The 19,583-nt window shown below is 40.7% G+C and overlaps 1 protein-coding gene across 1 annotated transcript in view; it reads right to left on the bottom strand.

Annotated features, from left to right (window-relative positions):
* The window catches only part of igsf21a (immunoglobin superfamily, member 21a), a gene marked incomplete at both ends in the record, with an annotated part of 166,536 nt that extends 147,819 nt beyond the window's left edge, over positions 1-18,717 (bottom strand). The window contains one exon of the mRNA XM_079217800.1: positions 18,579-18,717. Within this exon, the coding sequence (XP_079073926.1) occupies positions 18,579-18,717 (139 nt within the window). The remainder of the gene's footprint in view (positions 1-18,578) is intronic.
* Between the last annotated feature and the right edge of the window lie 866 nt (positions 18,718-19,583).

Here is a 19,583-nt window from a genome sequence, read left to right as displayed (position 1 = left end):
CTTTGTGAAGCAGGTTTAAGTTACGCAGTAGATGAAATAAATGTTTAAATTACGGAGTAGCTAAGGGCTCAAGCTCAGGGCTCTCACTAATTCGGCGTAATGGTGAGTTGTATTTTTATGCACTTTATAATTGTCTTTATGCCGGTCGTATCATTTTATAATGTCATGTTTATGACCCACACCGTGAAAATATAGTCTTACACGAAACCGGTCTGTGACGCAAAAAAAGGCCGGGGACCGCTGCTCTAGATGGTAGTCGCCTCATTAAAAAGCTCTTCATAGTTCCATTCATCCTGAGCAGCTCTGCTATGCCATCACTGAACTGGAGAGGAGCTCAACGGCTTTTGGTTTAAGGACCAAAAATGACTCGCTACTAGTGGCCCGCACCAAAAATTACATCTGGAAAATCTCGTATAGAAATCTGCCCCCATAAATCATGAGAGGGGCTCTCCATGAAGTAATTCACAGGCTTTGTTTTGAACGGGTTCCATTGAGAAAAAAACTCTAGTTCAAAGTCTGTCTTTGCATAGAGGAGAGTGCTCGAGCACTCATGGATGAAGCGTGTGCATCAGTGACAACATCGCAGGAAGCACGAGATAAAAGGCACGATTATCCTAACGTGGAGGATGCCACTGTATAGTCTTCATGGTGTTTGCGCCCAAAGTCTGTGTGAAATTAGCATCTAATGTACCAAGGCAGCAGCTAATTAAGCCAAAAAGACTGTCTTCAGGGCAAAACCGAGGCAGAGCTCCAACATGCAGCGGTGGGATCCACCAAAGCTGGAGAAGAGCCCCCGAAAACAAAAGAAAATCAGTAGAAAAATCAGTTAAGAGATACAGAAATAGAAAACGCTCAACAATGAAGTAGCAATCTAGCCCAACTTTTTACAACGCTGCAATTCTCCTCTTCCTGGGCCTCTAAAGTTAATGCAGTGGAAGTTACTACACACTCGTGAAATGAAAAAAGAAATGAAATGAAATGAGAGCACAAAGGAAACATTTTTGTTTTCTGTGCAAAGATAATCATGCAGCTTGTTCTGAAGACACTTCTGAGCTTTTTGGAGGAGGGAGGCAGCGTTGCTCCAGCACACTCGTGTTGTAGGACGCTTTTAAAAAAAGTGGAACCACCATTGGCAATAGAAGATGGGGAAATATTGTCCAAGTCCAAGATGCACTTCAGATGACAAGTGCACCGCTCTTCTGACTGATGCATCTATTTGACAAATGACTTGCTTATTGCTTTGTGTCCTAGTTAATCTGGCCTAGTGCTCCTCTATTCAGAAGGTAGCGCACAACCTGTTTTAAAGTACTGCAACAAGATGAAAAACATACATCTTTCATCAAAAGGTCCTCCAAACATAACAAAACACAATGTACGTTATTGTATGATGACCCATATGTGCTCCTCATAAAGCAAGACATGATTTGTCAATGCCTTCAGAAACGCGTAACCTGTTGAGCCCTATATCTCAACAGGTTATTACTATATCAGGAAAATCAAGAAAAAAATCATGGTATAAGTCCCTCCCACCCCAAAAGAAACATGTTAGGTATCAAATTAAACATAAAAATCAGGGCTACAATAATATATAATCCCGATGTACAACCTCTAAACACAACTCAAACAATAAATAGGATTAGGGGTTAGGGTTATTGTGTGGGCTTAAAGGGTTAACAATGAATGTTAGAAAAACTATTAATATTTGTGTGAGAAAAGAGCCAATATATTTAACTTCTCTCCGGCTCTTTTTTTATCTATTTGTGACACTAATGATGACAATTTTCACGAGATCAACCGGGTGCAAAGGTATAAATGTCCTCCAGGAGATACGAGATGAATACGTTGAAATAACAAGATGATAATTGTTGAGTTCAGGGAACCTTTCTTTGCTGTGTTCACGCTAGATGCGTTGCTGACCCGTTCTTCCACCTTGACTTCCCACTGTAAGTGAATAGTTAAAGAGAATTAAAAGTAAACATATAATGTTTTTAGGCGTTTATTTTTCCTCAGGGGAACAGTCTCAATATACTGTGAGTAGCTAGAAAAAAATACATTTTATTTCTCAGAACACTAAGAACTGCATTAATGACTAATGATGCATTTTATGCCAAACTTGGAAAACACACATAATGCCATATACCACATATTGCAATATGAATGCATGAAAGAGATGTGACGTTTTGCAGAGATGGTGCTTCTCCTTTCATTCCAGTTCCTCTGAGACTGAGCCATCTCATTTCCCCCAAAAACCTTGTTAAGAAGCATACAAAACAACCTTAAAAACAATTATGCATAAGCTTCTTCTCCTTAATGAATCCAGTCCCAACATTTGTGGTAATTGCTGTCATTATTATGCTGTTCATATGTAATGGATGTGCACTGGCTACTTCAGTACAGACGAAAAAGAACGATGGCACATATTTTTGTTGACAAATCGCGTTTGGGGATGTAATTATTTCTGACCACTAATGATGTCAACGTTTCAGGCCTCCTAGTCTTTACGTCTGTGCATCCCTTTAACACTTTTTTTTGTATTATTAATAAAACATTCTGCAATACACTCTCATATCTGTAGTCTTTCACAGCGATGGTCTATGCTTCATTTGTTGAATCTACATTTGATTAGTTCTCCAGCTATTTGCTTTTACTATTTCCATATAATGAATAAATGAATTGAATGAAGATCTTAATTTAAAAAAGCAAACATGCAGAAAGGAACCGTTAATGGCCCGTTGCTGAAACATTATTACACATTCTAATTATTTGCATCTTAACAATTTCCCAATATTTGTTTAGCGAAATGATTAAAAAATATATTTTATCCTGTATTTTCTAATTCCGTGGACTGGCTTTTGGCAGTGGGTTCTGGGACTGTATAACCACTTAATAACCTTAGAGCCAAATCACCTTGCTTTTGCAAAAGTGGCAATTGAGATGAAGTCACTGCCTTCGCTACTCTCTTCATAATTACACCCACTCGTTTTTTTTATTTCTTCATCTCATCACTTTATGTCCTTGACAACCTCTCAGTTTTTAATCTACTGTAGGGTTTAACCTTCTTTACTGGGCTGTGAATGCGTGCTCTGGTCACATGTTGTAATCCTGTCCCCATCCACCACTTCTAATTCCTCTTTTACTCAATCCTTCCACTGCAATACCTTCCTCTATAATATTATACTTCACTGATCGTGTTATTCTGCATTACATGTAAACATAACCACATTGACCAGGTCTACTTTGAAATGTGTCACCTTGTGCATTGTCTCCTCTTTAACAGGAGCACAGTCTGTGGAAGATTCAACTTTTTAAAGGCATTTAACACAAGTATTTGTAATTATTGCAATTAGTATAGTAACTAATGAGAACATTTGTATTACATTAGTGGAAGTATGTTAGTGGAATATATACTTTACTGGAGATTTATGCAATAATTCACTGAATATCCTTGATTTTCATATTATAGAAAGCGCTAATTACAAGAAAGCCATTTGCAAAGTCCTCTCTTTCTACAAGAAGCCTCATTAGTGCACTTACTGGTCAGAATATTACTGACCAATTGTCAGTAATACGTATGTGAAGTGGATGTGAGTTAATAGAGCAAGAAAAAGGTTTTTAAAGCTTCCATTTTTCCCATCTGTGCAGAAATTACATTTGAAAATGACAGGCTCTGACAGGCACATGAATAATTTGCTCTTAATTCGTACCCACTAGTTGTGAAGCACAGTTGTGCTGCGATGCTAAAAGACATACAAGGGGAGGAACCATGCCAAGATACATTTTGTTGAAGAAAGAAATATCAGTAATGTGAATTTAAATGAATTACTTCCATTCAAGTTGTAATAAATTGTGATCTCTGGTTATTTGTCAATGCCGTTAGCTAAAGAAAAGCTAGCTACTGTAACTACTGTTTCCATAATGATGAGACATCTTTTTTTTAAGAGAGACAGTATGTGGATATATTGTTCTTCTATGTCCAAGCTATATTTTTACAGCATGTGTTTGGAGTCAGGTAAAGCCGCCGGTTGCCTCCATTATTCTTTCCCAACCTTTAACTTTGCAGAATTGAGTGAGATTTGCCTCTACTTTGGTTGCATTACTGCAATAAGGGATTTAGCCAAGACTGTGTTTACAGAAGCTTTTGCCATAAATCTCTGGTTTCTATTTCAAACTGTGAGATTTAAAATAGTGCTAGAATGTGGATTTAACCTGAGCAGGTGGTGCCTGGATCTCCAGTTATTGGAGTTTTATGAACAAAAGAATAAAAGTGTTTTTTTTCTCTGATTATACAGTATAATCCTGTACGTCAGCTGATGTCTCTCCTCATGGGTGGAGCTTAAACAGTAGAATTAACATTAACCACTGATGGAAGGGTTAAAATAGTGAGAATTATGACGACTCCAGGCCTACAAGTGACTCATGACTGATTCATGTGCGTTTTTATTCTGGGATTATTATCCTGAACACGGGACGGCAGCCAGTGTGGTCCCATCGGGAGCGCCTGAATGGGATGGGATGGAGGAATAGAAGAGAGAGAAGAGAAGGGAAGAGAGACACATCGGCAGACTCTGTTTCTGGAGGGTGACAGATGTCTACTTCACATCGCGCATAAATTCTAAGAAGAAGAAGAAAATAGTCATCTCATTGAATCCATCGCGTCGGAAGCAGATTATTTACATATTCAAAAACTGCAAATGGCACGTCTTTATAAATGTTTCTCTCGACTGTGATGTTATTGTATAAATCCAGAGCGCTGACCTTCTTTCCTTCCCTCAAACCAGATGACAGAGAGAGCGAGTGCCAGTCCAACACTACAATCTGCCACTGACTCATACACACAGCGCTGCCCTCTATGTTTTTAAATGAAGGGATAAAAATGCAACGCAGGGTTACTTTTAATTACATAACATCTGTTTTGTTGTGGTGGCATCAGATGTCCAACATCTGATATCAAGGACATTCCGCTGAATTTTCAATGACGTCAAAGTGCACAGAACCTTTTTTCCTCATTCTAGCGCCGCTGCTACTGTGCAGAATTGAGGCCGGGGCATACATATTCATTGGGTTTGCATGGGAAAGGGGGGGGGGGATTAGATAAAAAATTTGCAAAGAAAACTGATAATACACTCTATTGAATCTCAAATCTGACTGCATCCTCGCGTTTTCTATCCCAGAGTGTTACCATGATGTGATGGAGGTCTCGCTATCCTGCGAGAATGCAGCCTGGTGTTTAGTCAGCTGTGACGAGGACTAATGTGAGCTTTCTCTTACATTCAACTCCCCTTGGAAGAGGCAGCCACATGAGGAAACTGAGCAGCTGAGTGGGTGCGTAAATCAAACCGCTGGAATGACAGGAAAGCAATTCAATTCAACTCTGACGTTGCTTTTGCCAAACAGGTGCATTGACGACATTTAATACATATGCTGAAAACATTACGCGGGCCTGACAAGATAACTACATCAACGCACGGGGAAACAAAGTGAAGCCAACATTGCACTTAAGGGCCGAGAGCTGGATCAAAATTAGTTTTCCTTAAGCTACAATACATACACGTTCTTCCTTTCCCAGGATGAATAAAAAGTTTGCTATACGTTCAAAAAGAATCCTCAAAAATCCACCAGCGCTTTGCAGCTGCAAAACATCTCAGAAGTAGGCGGAAAGGTATAGTTTTTGAACCCAATATGATTAAGTAGACATGGCCTGCACATGTGCATTTTTATTAACAGAGATTTATGAATTACATGTATTCATTAATCAGAGCCGTTGAAATTGTCTTGATCTCCACTAATCAAGAGTTGTTGTTTTTTGTTTGTTTTTTTGATCATCATCAACCTAGAGTTTAGTTTTAGTTCAGGGTGAAAGCTCTGGAAGCGACTCCCAGTCTGCCAATCTACTTATTACACACTTAAAGTGCACAGCTCTCCAGGCCGTTTTCCGCCTACTCCCTTTCCCTATTACCATCCCTTACCCATGCTGCTCTCTAAGTTTGATTAAGCACAATCCAGTGGGGGTGTTTCAGCACAAACTTGATCCATGGCCGAGGGCTGACTTTGCTCTGCTGCGTCAGAGCCAAAGATTTTTTGCACCAGCGTTCCTTCTCCCTATTCCCAGCTCATATTCATCACTTTCACTGCGGTCAGGATGGAATCTCAAACCAGTGAGGGGTCTAATGACACAGCCTGTTGGGCATGACCACCCTCTGTCTGAGGACAATCAGCACGAGGATACAAGAGCACATGATTCACCACACTTTCATACACATATTGGCGAAAGAAAAAAAAGACAAATGTGCGTATTTTACATCTTTTTATGGAAGGTGTCTCCAGAGAGACTCTCTAAAATATACTTATCCCAACTGTAATCTCCAAAACAAATGTGTTTATATAAATGCTTTTGCACTTTTTCAGGAACTGATGTACAACATTTTAGAAGATGGAATATAGGAAGCAGCATTTTAAACAATCAAGGTAAATCGCTGTCCGCTTGGATGAGAAATGAGCAATAAACTTACAATACAAAATAAAAAAGCCTTTTAACCATTTATATTGTGCACCTATTTCACAATATATTAAAAAAAATATTTGTATTTTCATATCAAAGCCAATCACCTTTTCTTTTTAGTAAAACATGTGACATGTGGGGACACTCGGTACAGAAAGCTAAAAAAAAAAAAGCTCCAACTACCATTTCACTGGGACTTTAATAATCTGGAGCTTTCAGTTGAGCACGTAATTAGTGCCATTAGCGCTGCATGTGTTCGCCGTCTCTCACATACATTTCGCTGAGTGATTATAAATATAATGGCATGAACAGCAGCAGTATAGCAAGTCGTGGCAACGGCAGCTAAGCATGGAGGTTTTTGTGGATGTACTCAAGACTTCTCTCTGAAATAAATGTTGCAACTCCGCTGTATGAGTTAACAACATGGAGCACTTGAGAAAAATGAAGCTGACTTCCAATGTGCTGTAAATATAATTTAATATTGATAGACCCTCTGACCATGCAAAACAAATAGATTATAGTTCATGATATGTGTTTGGTGTCTTTTCGGGTATAAAAATGCGGCATCAAATGATGTACTAGATTATTTATAATGAATCAAATTGTGTGAATATAAAAATCTACTTATGTCTGTTGGTAGCAAAGTATATTTTGGGCACTGTGTTTTTCAGAGACATCTGTCAGATAAACCATTTGAGGATTATTAAAACGTGATGAATGAACACAGATGGATGCTAAAGCTACTCTCTCAAGAAGCAAATACCTCTTCAGACTATAGAGCTGGGTCACTAGATGTGAACATTCACCATAAAATCAGCGCCAGTCGAATGTTGCTGTTCTTATTTATGTTCAAAAGAAGTGAATTCAAGCACTTTTCCCTGCCTTTGTTCTGCAGCACGATGAGCTCTAATGCTAATGCTTCAGCAGTTTAGTGCTAATTTTACTCACTTGGGGTTACGGTTTGTGAGCTCTGGCACAAGGTTAAAAGTGCGGCAGCAGATGGTCTCTATATCTCTGCTCCACAGTGGTACATGCACAGTCACATTTAGATTTGATTGTAATTTCTCTTGACAGAGACTTGTACTCGCTGACGGTTGAAACAGAAAGAGGAGCGCAAGAGCTCAAGAGCTCTTTCTCTCGTCGGCGGTTGCACTAAAGCGAAGACACGGCCAGAAGGTTTGACACACAGTTGCTCCACATTTCAATTCCAAAAGATATATCCAAGCAGAGGGAAAATAATCTTATATATATATATATATATATATATAAATATATATATATATATATATATAACGGAGAGTCTGGGCTTCAGTATGGTTTAACATACTGCATGGCGAATGGCCAAAAGGAAGGAAAAGAATGGCAGTTAACCTTGTAAGACGAGCGCTGCGCTCTGCAGAGATAACTGCGTTGAGGTTAAGCACCGATGTTTGGAAGTGTAAACAGCTTGGAACTTCATGCTCGCGTGATGCCTCAAGAGATTGCGCTCAGAAGACAACAGCGTCACACCATGAACCCACATCTATAAACTCTGCTGCTACAGGTGAATTCCTCCAGGCATACCAGCCCAACAAACCGGCAGTGAAGTAGCTGCTCTCCGCCCTGAGAACGTGGTACTGTACACCAGTGTTGCAGGAAAAAGCCATATGCCACAGCCTCTTTGAGAGTTAAATTAAGGCTGGCACTTTTACGGGGCAGGAATAAAATAGATCATCTGTGCTTTGTATCAAAAATTTAGAATGGAGGAGCAAGTAGCAAAAAGTGAAGTGTAATCACCCGAGAAGATGAAGCACCCTCTCAATATTAAGCCCCATCGAGAAGTAAAATGATCATGTCTAAAGCAGGCTATGATCCATATGCAAAGGGAGTTTCTATTATTGTATAATTCATGCCACACGCGGAGGAGATTATGTCGCTGAACTTGCGAGACAAGTTCTGCGGTGAATCAAAGTTGGCTGATAAATGTTATCATAAATGACAGATACAGGATGAACGCAGAGACTAGGCCGACTTTGAAACTTCAGTAAAAACCTGTGACTGGAGATTGATGTCTTCATGAGACTTCTGGTGATAGAAAATGTGGGGATGCCGTCCTGCGGGGACAAAGTCTCTCTGTAGCTCATATGGAGTAAATAATCTGTTGTCATGAGATGTACAGGCCACGCAATCCCCACCCCCCTCCAGAGAGACATCAATGTGCAGATTAGAGCTCCCTCCCTTTCATTCCTCCCTCCCTTCCTTCTATCTCTTCTCTTTTTTTCATGCCTAATCTGGATTTTTTTCATGAAACCTCTGCGATGCTGCGTTCACTGCCCGGAGAAGGCTTTAAAAAAAAAAGCTCTAAACATAAGAAACTGAGGAGTCAAACCAAAAAAGGCAAAATGGTGATTTGGGATATTTACAGTTACTGCATACTGATGGAGGAGTGCAGAATAAGATTCCTAACTGAGATAGAAAAGATATATCACGTGGAATAATGAGGATTGGTCAGTTATAAAAGATAAATCCAGTCTGGACAGATAATTCTGCACAAAGGAAGAAGGTGTTAAGATGACTTCCTCCCTCAACAGACATATTTCTATTGTAATAATTGCATGTTTTGTCCTTTCACTTTTCCTGAATGTATCTGCAGTCTTATCTCACATTTTATGTATTTTACTGCTTATACAACCTATACTGACCCCTCCATGTTTCTTTAAAACATCCTTGATACACTGTAAATATACTGTATGCTAACACGCACAAACACAAGGACAGCTGGTGTTTTATCTTTTCAAACTGAGGTCACGGTGACCGTGTTGAATAATCCCACTTCCTCCGGTTCTTTTAAAAACACTCATCGCTAGCAGAAAAGAAAAGCAAACTTGCAAAGAATCAGAATGTCTGAACACGAAAAAAAATCATCTGTGCACAGCAGTAATGCTCCTGGAAGCTTAAGCTCCTCGTGATGAACCATGAATGCCGAGATAAGTGTCATGTATAGTGTGCATGGCACTTCTCAAAGTCTTTAATAAGGAGGCTAATGTTGGGACACTGTGGCAGAGCAATTGTTATATCGCAGCAGCCATGTTTCGACACGATAAGCAAAATGGCATAATCCACATTAGCATGTGGAAGATGTGTGTGGAGAGAATACAGTAAAGCTGCTGATAAAGCTTGTCAAGAAGTCCCTGCTAACTCTGGCTGCTAATTTCAGAAAAATAGGGTTCCATTATCACGAGATAGCATGTCTCGCTAGGGAACATGCAACACCGTTTAAATGCTACATGCTAACTGTAGATCACAAACTAGAATGTTGTAACTCCGTCTTCTTTGGAGAGCTTACTTAGCAAAGCTTCTCTACACGTCCTCCTATCTCTGGAAACCACCAGCTGCTGAGGGAATCGGAGTTGCTTTAAACTCCCACGCAAGCCAAAGACATCAGCAAGCCAGCCTACATGTGCGTCTGAGGGACTTCAGGGGTAGAGAGGGAATTCACTGTGCCGTTTGAACTTCCCTAGCTCCGAGCCTCGAGTTGTCTTTACCAATCGCAGGCTTTATCATTTGATCGTTATGTGCATTAACACAGAATGGCGTTTTTATGCGGATGACAGCATTATCTATGTGACACATTCGGAGCGAGTGTGATCGAGAAACTGCAAACGGCTTTAAAATGATGTTCAGGGGAAACTCGGTGGAATGAGATTTTGTATTTTTTGTCGACCAAATGATGTAGAAGCCAGTTGAAGATGTGCATCAGGTTATTATTGAACATATTTAACTTAAAAATATAATTTCTATACATTGTCTTTGAAATATCATATCTGGAATCTTACCAAAAAAAAGTATGGTTCTATTATAGATGGTGCTGTCTTTTTTTCTGCAAGGAAAGAAAAATTCATGCTCCGCTTTCCCAGCAATGTATAATATTACATATGTATGCAAGTTCATCTGAGTGGAACATGTTAGATTCAGTGTACCATTCTGCGTTATGATTTCCCTCTGATACACATTCCGGCACATAAAGGCAGTTTGTTTGAGAAAGTTGGTTTGTCCTTATTCCACCTCCGTAGAATGGATCATTGATACATTTTACGTAAAGGCCATATTACACAAACTGCAACCTCTCATCATGCCGACACATATGTACATGTTTCTTCATTTGATCCTCTTGGACATTTGTGTAAAATTGTCATAAGCATATGACTTCATGGGTTATTGCCAAAAACAAGTGTTTTGTGAGGTACCAGTGACCTTTGACGTTTGAAGTTTTTCAAGGTATCGCGTTCATCCAAATGGCTCGGACTCGTGGTTACAGTGACCTTTGACCACCAAATTCGAATCAGTTCATCATTGAGTCCAGGTGGATGTGTGTAACATATTTGAAGAAAATCCCTCCAGGCATCCCTGAGATATCATCTTCAAGGAGAATGAACCGGAATAATGGACGGATGGTCAATCCCCCCCCCCAAAAAAATGCCTGCAGCATTTCATCCACATCTGCAAAGTAAAGTACATGTTCCCTCATCCCACTTTCCATGCAAGAGGCTGTTGTGGATGCAGTGGGGGAGGACAGATTTGTCATGATGGTTACAGATCTGTTGCATTATTTGCATTGTGGGATACGTAGGCCCTGTGATCAACCCCTCGGGCCCGAGGCTACCAGGCAGCAAGTCATCTTGGATGCAAACCCCAAAGCTGAAGATGCCAGCCGTTAATAAAATATGGTAATAAAATTCCAATAACCGGTTCACTGCAAACAGCCCACTTGACTCATCCAGAATGTCAAAGAGATGATTTGGTTTCACACATTTACCTGAAAAGCAGATAGTTGGCATGTATGCTAATGCTCAGAATATGTTATTCTCTCACATGTGGCTTATCACTGTCTCCGACATTTCTGGGTTTCACGCTATTGGGATGAATGCCTTTGAAGAAACTAAAAGCCAGAATTTCTTTCAAGACCAACGCCCACAGCTCAATGTGAAAGGCAAATGCATGCATGGTTGAGAGGTGTAAAATGGTTCCAGACCTGCTGTTGGGAAATTTGAAGTATAAATATCTGACATTTGTTAAATAATAGCATAACAAGTTTATTCTGTCTCTATGTGAAATAGCACAATGGGATTTTAACAGAAAAAAGAAGGTTTGAACCAAAGTTAAAGGATTACTTCACCATTTGAGATCTCTGCAGCTGAGACTTCTACCAATGCATATATTTAAAAACACATTTTAATCTGTATGAATCAAAATCCCTCTCAATTCAACGTAAAATACGTATTGTATATTCATCTTTAATTCCGGGGCGTATACATGCAGTGATTAGTTGCAACTAGCTAACCCCACCCTGTGCAGCAATAAAGCAGTGGCAAAGCATCTATCACAGATATGCAGCACTGTGGGTTGTCCACAAGTCATATCTGCTATGAAAAGAAACATGGATATAACTTAAGTTTGATTAAACAATAATTTATACATAATGCCATTTTAACTAGGTCCACTCCTGTTGCATAGTTACAACAAATTGCAACGGAAGATTATTTATATATATAAATTATGCACGCTATACTGTTTTGAAAATATGGAGTCCTTAGATTTCAGAATCTGTAAAACTGAATGTTGTCGAAGTGTTTGTACTATAAAGTCATGCAAATTTCTAATTTGTAAACATACGTGTTCAAAAAGACAGTTTTCCCGTCAGCTTACAGTAACATGCTTTGTATCGCTGGAAAGTGAATATTCCAGTTCTTCTAATGCACCTGAACACACCTCACATCAACACACACAGCAGGGAATCAGACAGCAACAAGTGTCATATTGAAATGTCCTAAACCAGACCTGTTTGAGCCCTATAGGCCTTTGCATTTCATCCTTTTTATCTGTATTTATAATATGGAGCTCTTTGGTCATATATTGTGTATACGAATTGATGAATACTTATTGTGTTTATTACTATTTCAATGTCTTTGGGATAAACTATTTGTAAACAGTAAACATGGCCAAAACATGGAGAATATCTTTAGAAATTGTATCATAAATGTTGTAATTCAGTGTATTTGCATCACATATACAGTTGCAGTAGTAGTAGTAGACATGTAGTTGCATCATTATCCATAGATCTTGGGTATATTGATGTTTTGCCTTTGGAATTTAGATTATCCACTACCGGTACATATAAATCATTTCTGAGGAAAAGGGCGAAGGGATAACAGAATTTAATTAATTTAGAGAAGGAAAGACTCTGCTTTCTCTGCATAAATGCAGTCGTGTTGTTAACGCTGACCAACAGTATCTCCAGCTTCGGCGAGCCTGGTGGCGTCTAGACCAACCAGGTCACGGCTCATTTGTGGAGCATCTCTCAAAGCCAATCGTCGACTCTGCTCTTCCACCGACTCCCAGGTGGCTGCTTCCTCGATCTCCTCCTGATCAAACAATGCAGGTGAGGGCGCCAACACCTAACGGTATTCCCAAAGCCACACCCTCTTTTGGGGAATCGACTCAAATCACGTAACCCCCATATCTCGCCCACATGCCTGCGTTTCACTCAGTGATGCTGAAGATGCTCTCGTCAGTAAAACTGTTCAACTTAATAATCAGATAATAAACTCAAAATATCCAATGACGTCCTGAAGGGACTGAATGACACTGCAAAGACCTTTTGAGTTCATGTTTGATTTTTCAGTAAAAAAAAGCTATTTCATTTCATAGCACATGCACAAAGCTGGCCGACGCCCTTCAACAAAAGCCGTCCCCTTCTGGGTCGCGAAACCCGTTTCAAGTTTTAATACGGCTCTTTCATCACATTAAATGGGATTTCAACTTACAAAAGATCTGCACTGAAAGGTGAGCATAACATAAATTAGACTTTAATTGAAGGTGATCATTGAAGGAGACAATTGGTCGACCCACACAGGGTGTCTACGCCATAAAGGAATGGTCCTACATGTGTTTTCTTCTTCTGTGAAGCTATTAGATGCAGGCCACCTTTATAAAGGTATTGAGCGCCTAATTTCGGTCCATGTACTCTCAACTAGTGTGAAAGGTCAACCAGAGACTCACAGAGGATAGTGTGACATTAAACCGCCTCAACAGTACTGTATATGTTCTGCTTTTAAACTATGGTGCTGGATATGTACGTTTTTATTTTGTTTCTTATTGTTGTGCCCATGTTATGTCTTGTTTATATTGCCGTTGCTCTTATTGTTTCTATTTTTACAACGTAAAATGCCTTTGAGTACCTTTTTTAAGCGCTACACAAATAAAATGTATTATTATCACAGTTATTATTATTGAGCATAGGTTGGTCTAGGAGAAAAGAAACAGTCTCATAGTGAGTCGTGAGCAATAAATCAATGTGTACATCAAACAACTGCATTGCACTTTTACAGTGATCTTCAGAGTAATATACTCCTGCCAATAAGACGACGCTTTCGAAAAGGTATATGCAGTATGTGCATTTTTCCCCCATACTTTTATACAGTACATGCATTTCAGTCACAATGACTGACCGAACAAACAATAGTGACGCAAAACAATGAAGACTGCTTCTAATCTGAGTATAATCATGTTATGTAACGGCTGAAAGCTGCAGCGCTCATGCAAAGCCCGGTGATTGTTAGATAGTGGCATAACCACAACCCATTTTACAGCCAATACCTCTTCTCACTTCCTGTGAGTCAAGACCGGCCGTCACAGTAGCAGACCGTCACGGTGCACCGGGAACCATCGGATCTAACGGAGATCCAGAGATCTAAATGTGTTGACGCTGCTATGATCCACGATCTACAATCCAACCTGCAAGTGTGGTTGTATGAGGAAAGATATGTCCATAGATGCAATTCAGCAGCAGAGGAAGAGAAGGGTTTAAAAAAAACACACAAGAATCAAACGTGAAGGCTACAGTGGGGTCAATCTATGGGGTCTGTGGCATGTTAAGTTGATTGCCACAGCCAATTGCATGTCACTGTTAAATCATTTATTTATCTATTTTTGCTTTTTCTGCATTTTAACTGCAATGACTTAAACAGTGTGCTAGACAGAGCTGTTTGAGTCTGCTTTCCATGATGCTCAGAATCCCTTTGACCTTTGACACGGTGAACATGAGTCCATAGACGTAGTTTGTTTTGCTCCTTATCCCTGGAATATTCTAGCACAAGAGCCCACATGTAGCTGTCAGCCCAGGCATTTGCATTTAGCTTAGAACATGCAAGGACTGCATAAAGAAAAAAACACGTTTTCTTCTATTCACTGCGACACTAATTGGGGGAAAAGATAAAAACAAGATATATAAATAAGTGCATCTTAGGGAAGACGCATAATTGATTGCAATGGACAGCAAATTGTCACTTGCTGTGAGAGTAAACAAGGACGGATATTATTCATGAGGGTTTTGAGAAAAGCATTATCTTCAGTAAGAATTATGCAGGACATATCTAGTATTACTGTGGAAGACATCCACAAATTGCTCTAAAAGGGGAAATGAGACACAGCATTAGAGATACTTTGATTTCTATTAGGTAGGACAAGGTCTTGGCCAGAGCGGACTACTTTTACCAGAGAAAAACTGGAATTTGATATCATTTCAATTCAATTCTGAACACTCATCTGTAGTTATATCTGAAAAATATTTGATGGCCTGGGAAGCCAATTGGCAATGTAATACACACAGTAATACAGTACCAACCACCTTGTGGCAATTTATTAAAATTGATCTTTTTCTTCTTTTTTGGAGGATGGTGGAGGTGGAGTCTTTCGGGACAAAAAAAAAGAAGCATCGAGCTACCCGACACCTCCACGTATAAAATGCAACCCTCAAATGCACAAAATAACAAATGGGACAGCAGAGAAAAGCCCATCCGCTCCGCCTGAAACCCGAAAGAATAACACTATTTCATCCCAATTAAATTCTAGGGTGTTGGGTTTATTAATTTCTCCCCAACTAGAAGTAATAAATCAAACTTAACGGTGAACTATAAACTATCTCTTGAAGAGATCTCACAGCAGCAATTGTGATTAGCCTCACACACACACACACACACACACACACACACACACACACACACATCTTCCTCACACATATGCTTTCCTATCAAGATATCAGGCCATCACTATCTTCACATATATATAAGATAAATACAACTTATGTGCCAGAATATTTCTTCGAGCTGTGTTCTATGTTATTTTTAAGTCGGATTTCCTCAACTCTTGTTGTCACTGTGAGGTGAGCAAAAACCTCAGGAAGTTGCTGCTCCCTAGAAATTGTCTGGCACATAACCCTGTGTAACACTTCACACTCACTTGTTGTGTCAGATAAGCTCAAGCGAGATGTAACATGTGTATTTGTTTGTTAGGGAGCTTTAGAGGTGCAGATGTTGCTGAGCCAGGCTAGCTGTTTCCCCTGCTTCCAGTATTTATGCTAAGCTAATGCTTCCGCTGGCAGTAGCCTTATAGTTGGGATGAGGTGGTATGGATCTGCTCAGTAACTCTTGGTAAGAAAGAGAATGAGCGTATTTCCCCCCCCCAAAATGTGCAAACGTGTCTTAAACCAACAGGAAAGTTTTCATCATATTCTTTGAGATGTCAGACGTTCCTGAAGTTGACAGACTGAAGTAATCCCTGTTCATTCCGGACGCCATGCTGTTCTACTTGCTGTGATTGGATTGGATTTCTATATGAATGTTTGACCTACTGAGTAAGCACTCTCATGAGATCAATCCTCAAAATGGTGTGTCTGCAGCGACGCTACAGAAGTCAATCAGACGTAACAGGTGCGCCGGAGGCTGACGACACCGCTGCATGTTGTGAATACGGACGTGGAAATGTGCCAATGCTGTAAAGAAGATGCCGGTACAATTCCTTACCACCCATCTAAGTCCCGCAGAACAGCAACATATACAAAAAAAATGTATTTTACATTGCATCTCTGGGGGAAAACGAGACTCCATCGTGTACAAATACAATAAATCTGCTAGAATAAATTATGCAAAAACATACTCTGACATGCTTTATTTGGGTGTACCAGCTGAGGATAGCTGCATGTGCCCGAGTTTCTAAAAGAAGAACACATCTGGCAGACTTGTGCTACAATTTACCGGAATATCAAAGAGGTTGGTGGAGGAATAAGATACTGTACATCTTAAAATATCGCTGACATGGAAGAAACTGTTGGGGAAAGGAAATAATACGTGGCATTTCAAGGTAGAGATGACCACAGGCCCTTTCTTTGGGGAACAGGATCTTTGAGACATTGAAATAGAAATACCTTTGATCATGTTAAAACACACACACACACACACACACACACGGAAATTGTATACTGCTATGAAACAAAAGTGATATCCAGAAGACAGCAGACATTTAATAGAAAGAAAACCTCTTGGGCGGGCAGAAACAAAAACAAACAATACAAGTCAAATCCCTGGGTGAATCACAGAATAAATCTATTTCGTTAAACAGTAGTGACAACCAAAGCGAGCAGCAGCCACGCAGCCTGACCAAAAGTCATTACAGCTCAAATGCTGCCAATTGATTGGTTCAATTCTGCCTTCCCCAATGTTTGTTTACATGCCGATAGATTTCTCTGGTTTTGATGACATTGCGCGGTCGAGTGGCCGCACGATTTTCCGTGGAAGTTGTTGTTAACGTTTCAAAAAGAGCCTGATTGACCCGTCCCGTTAAGTCTTTACACGTGGCCTGTGTGTTCAGCATCATCTGAGGAGGCGGCGTATCACTTAACATCAGTGAAAGCCCAGCTGACATAAAGATTTCCTATGTGGGTCAGCGAAGGTCAAAAACACTTCAGAACAACCAAATCCTCGGCTAACGGCGGCAGGTTAACAGGTTAGTCTGTGAGGCGGCTGCTCTGATGTAGCCATGCAGGAGTGAACTCTCTCCTGCAGTCCTTCAAACACCACTGAGAAGCATTTCCATATTCCTCAGCCAGGGAATCAAGTGCTTGCAGTGCAGTCTCAATGCATGATGTAATTGATGTATGACACCATGTAGGCAACAAAAGTGCCTCTGCACACAAAAAAAGCCACAGAGACCGGGCAATATCGTAAGAGTCAGGGAAAAAAAATGACTGCCAGCAGGTCGTTATCTGTTGCAAACAGATAATAGCCCACTGGTTTCCCTTAGTATAACGTCCCCAGTCCCGTCATTGCCTCCCAAAATAGAAAAAGCCAATCCTGTACAAGACCGACTGATAATTCTGTAGGATGTATATGGGCTACATATTTGACTTCAAATGCAAATATTTCATGAGGGATGATCAACGCTATGTATGTGTGTGCGTGTGCGTGTGTGTGTGTGTGTGTGTGTGTGTGTGTGTGTGTTTTCTCCCTCATCGTCTCACATCTAAACGCGTCAACGTAGGACGGAGAGAAAAAGACGCGACACCGATGCCACCGCTGAGCGGAGCAGCAGCGCGCACACGCGACACTGAGAGCAGAAATCTGCATTCCCCCCCCAACCCCCCCCCAAAAAAAAGAAGAAAAACAATTTCCCCAGCGAACAACTTTAATATCTGTTGAGCCCGTTTGCACGCGCAATAGATCATGCGCACACATCCACGGTGATCCAGAGCGCGCTCTCTGCGTGCTTTAGTTGCGCCGCGGCTCAGAAGTCGGTGCTGTCATGCACGCTCGTGATAGTCAATGCAGATGAATTAACACTTAAATACATAACTGGGCCTCCTGCTAACGCTCTTCTTGCATTTTTCTTGTCCCCCACCCCCCCCCCCCCCCCCCCCCCCCCCACACGTTTGCGCGCACCGACAGCGCGCACTGTGCCGCCTGAGCTGAATTCCACCGTTATGCATTTGGTGTCTTTCTCTTCCACCGACTTGGTTTGGCACGGAAAGTTGGCACGATAGGCTCGCGCGGCACGGATCGCCAGCATCCGGCCGTTCCTGTGTGCCTCACACCGTCCACATGCGGATGGATCACTCAACTCAAACTGACAGTTCTATATTGTTGGACCCCCTCGCGCACGCGGACTCGCAGGCGCAGCGCGAGCGGTTCCGACTCTAGGTGTGAAGAAGAGGAAGAAGAAGAAGAAGAAGAAGAAGAAGAAAATGAGATGACAGCACGGTCAGACTTACCGACGGCTAAATCCAGAAGGTCTGCGCACAAGAGCAAGCACAACGAGAAGACGGTCATCTTTCCCTTATTTTGCAATAAATCCCAAACTCCATTTGCGTTTACATGCTCTCCGGGTTTCGGCTGTGTAATCCCCACCATTCCAGAGGTATGCGAGTGAAAGGTGCCCGCAAACTATTCATGATGCAGCTCAAGTCTTAAGTGGAGGAAATCGGAGAAGTTGACGATGAATACGGCATTCAGAGCGCCGGGAATCGAGCATCAGATCAACAACAACAAGGGGGAAAGGACTCTGTGGCTGCGGTGGCAGAACAAGCAGAGTGGTGGGGTTTTTTCCCCTCCCAGTTTAAACAATAGGGAGCTGAGCTGAGCCGCGGAGCTGAGAGAGAGCTCTGGAAAAAACGGAGAGGCTGGATGAAAATCTCTCTCTCTCTCTCTCTCTCTCTCTCTCTCTCTCTCTCTCTCTCTCTCCCTCTCTCTCCATCTCTCTCTCTCTCTCTCTCCTCCCGCCCTTCAGACAGACTCACAGTCATTCCTGATCACTCGCTCTTTTATTTCACACAATTTCCCTTAATCCTCCCTTGGATTCAGACCACTCTAATTCTGTCCATAAAGCCGATTTATTTCTGTTGGAATTTTTCTTTTTTTTCTTGTAAAAAAAAAGAAAAGAAAAACGAGTTTTAAAGATCAGTTTGCTCTGCTATATATATATATATATATATATATATATATATATATATATATATATATATATATATATATATATATATATATATAGTAGCCCACAACTACCAGAATGTAACACATCAAACAATCATGTCAAAGTCAGAAATATTCATAATGAGTGTTTTTTGCTTTTCTTTTTACTCATATTTTGTGTGCAGCAAACAAAAGAAGTCACGTCCATTCTGCAAATCCAACTCACTTTATTTTTGCTTCACGCTCCATCACATGTTGCATTGATTTAACTCGCTTTCGTCCACCATTAGTCCTCACAATCCAGACCA

This window comes from Taurulus bubalis (genome assembly GCF_910589615.1).
Source record: "Taurulus bubalis genome assembly, chromosome: 5".
Taxonomy (NCBI): domain Eukaryota; kingdom Metazoa; phylum Chordata; class Actinopteri; order Perciformes; family Cottidae; genus Taurulus; species Taurulus bubalis.
This window is presented reverse-complemented; position numbering and strand designations above follow the sequence as displayed.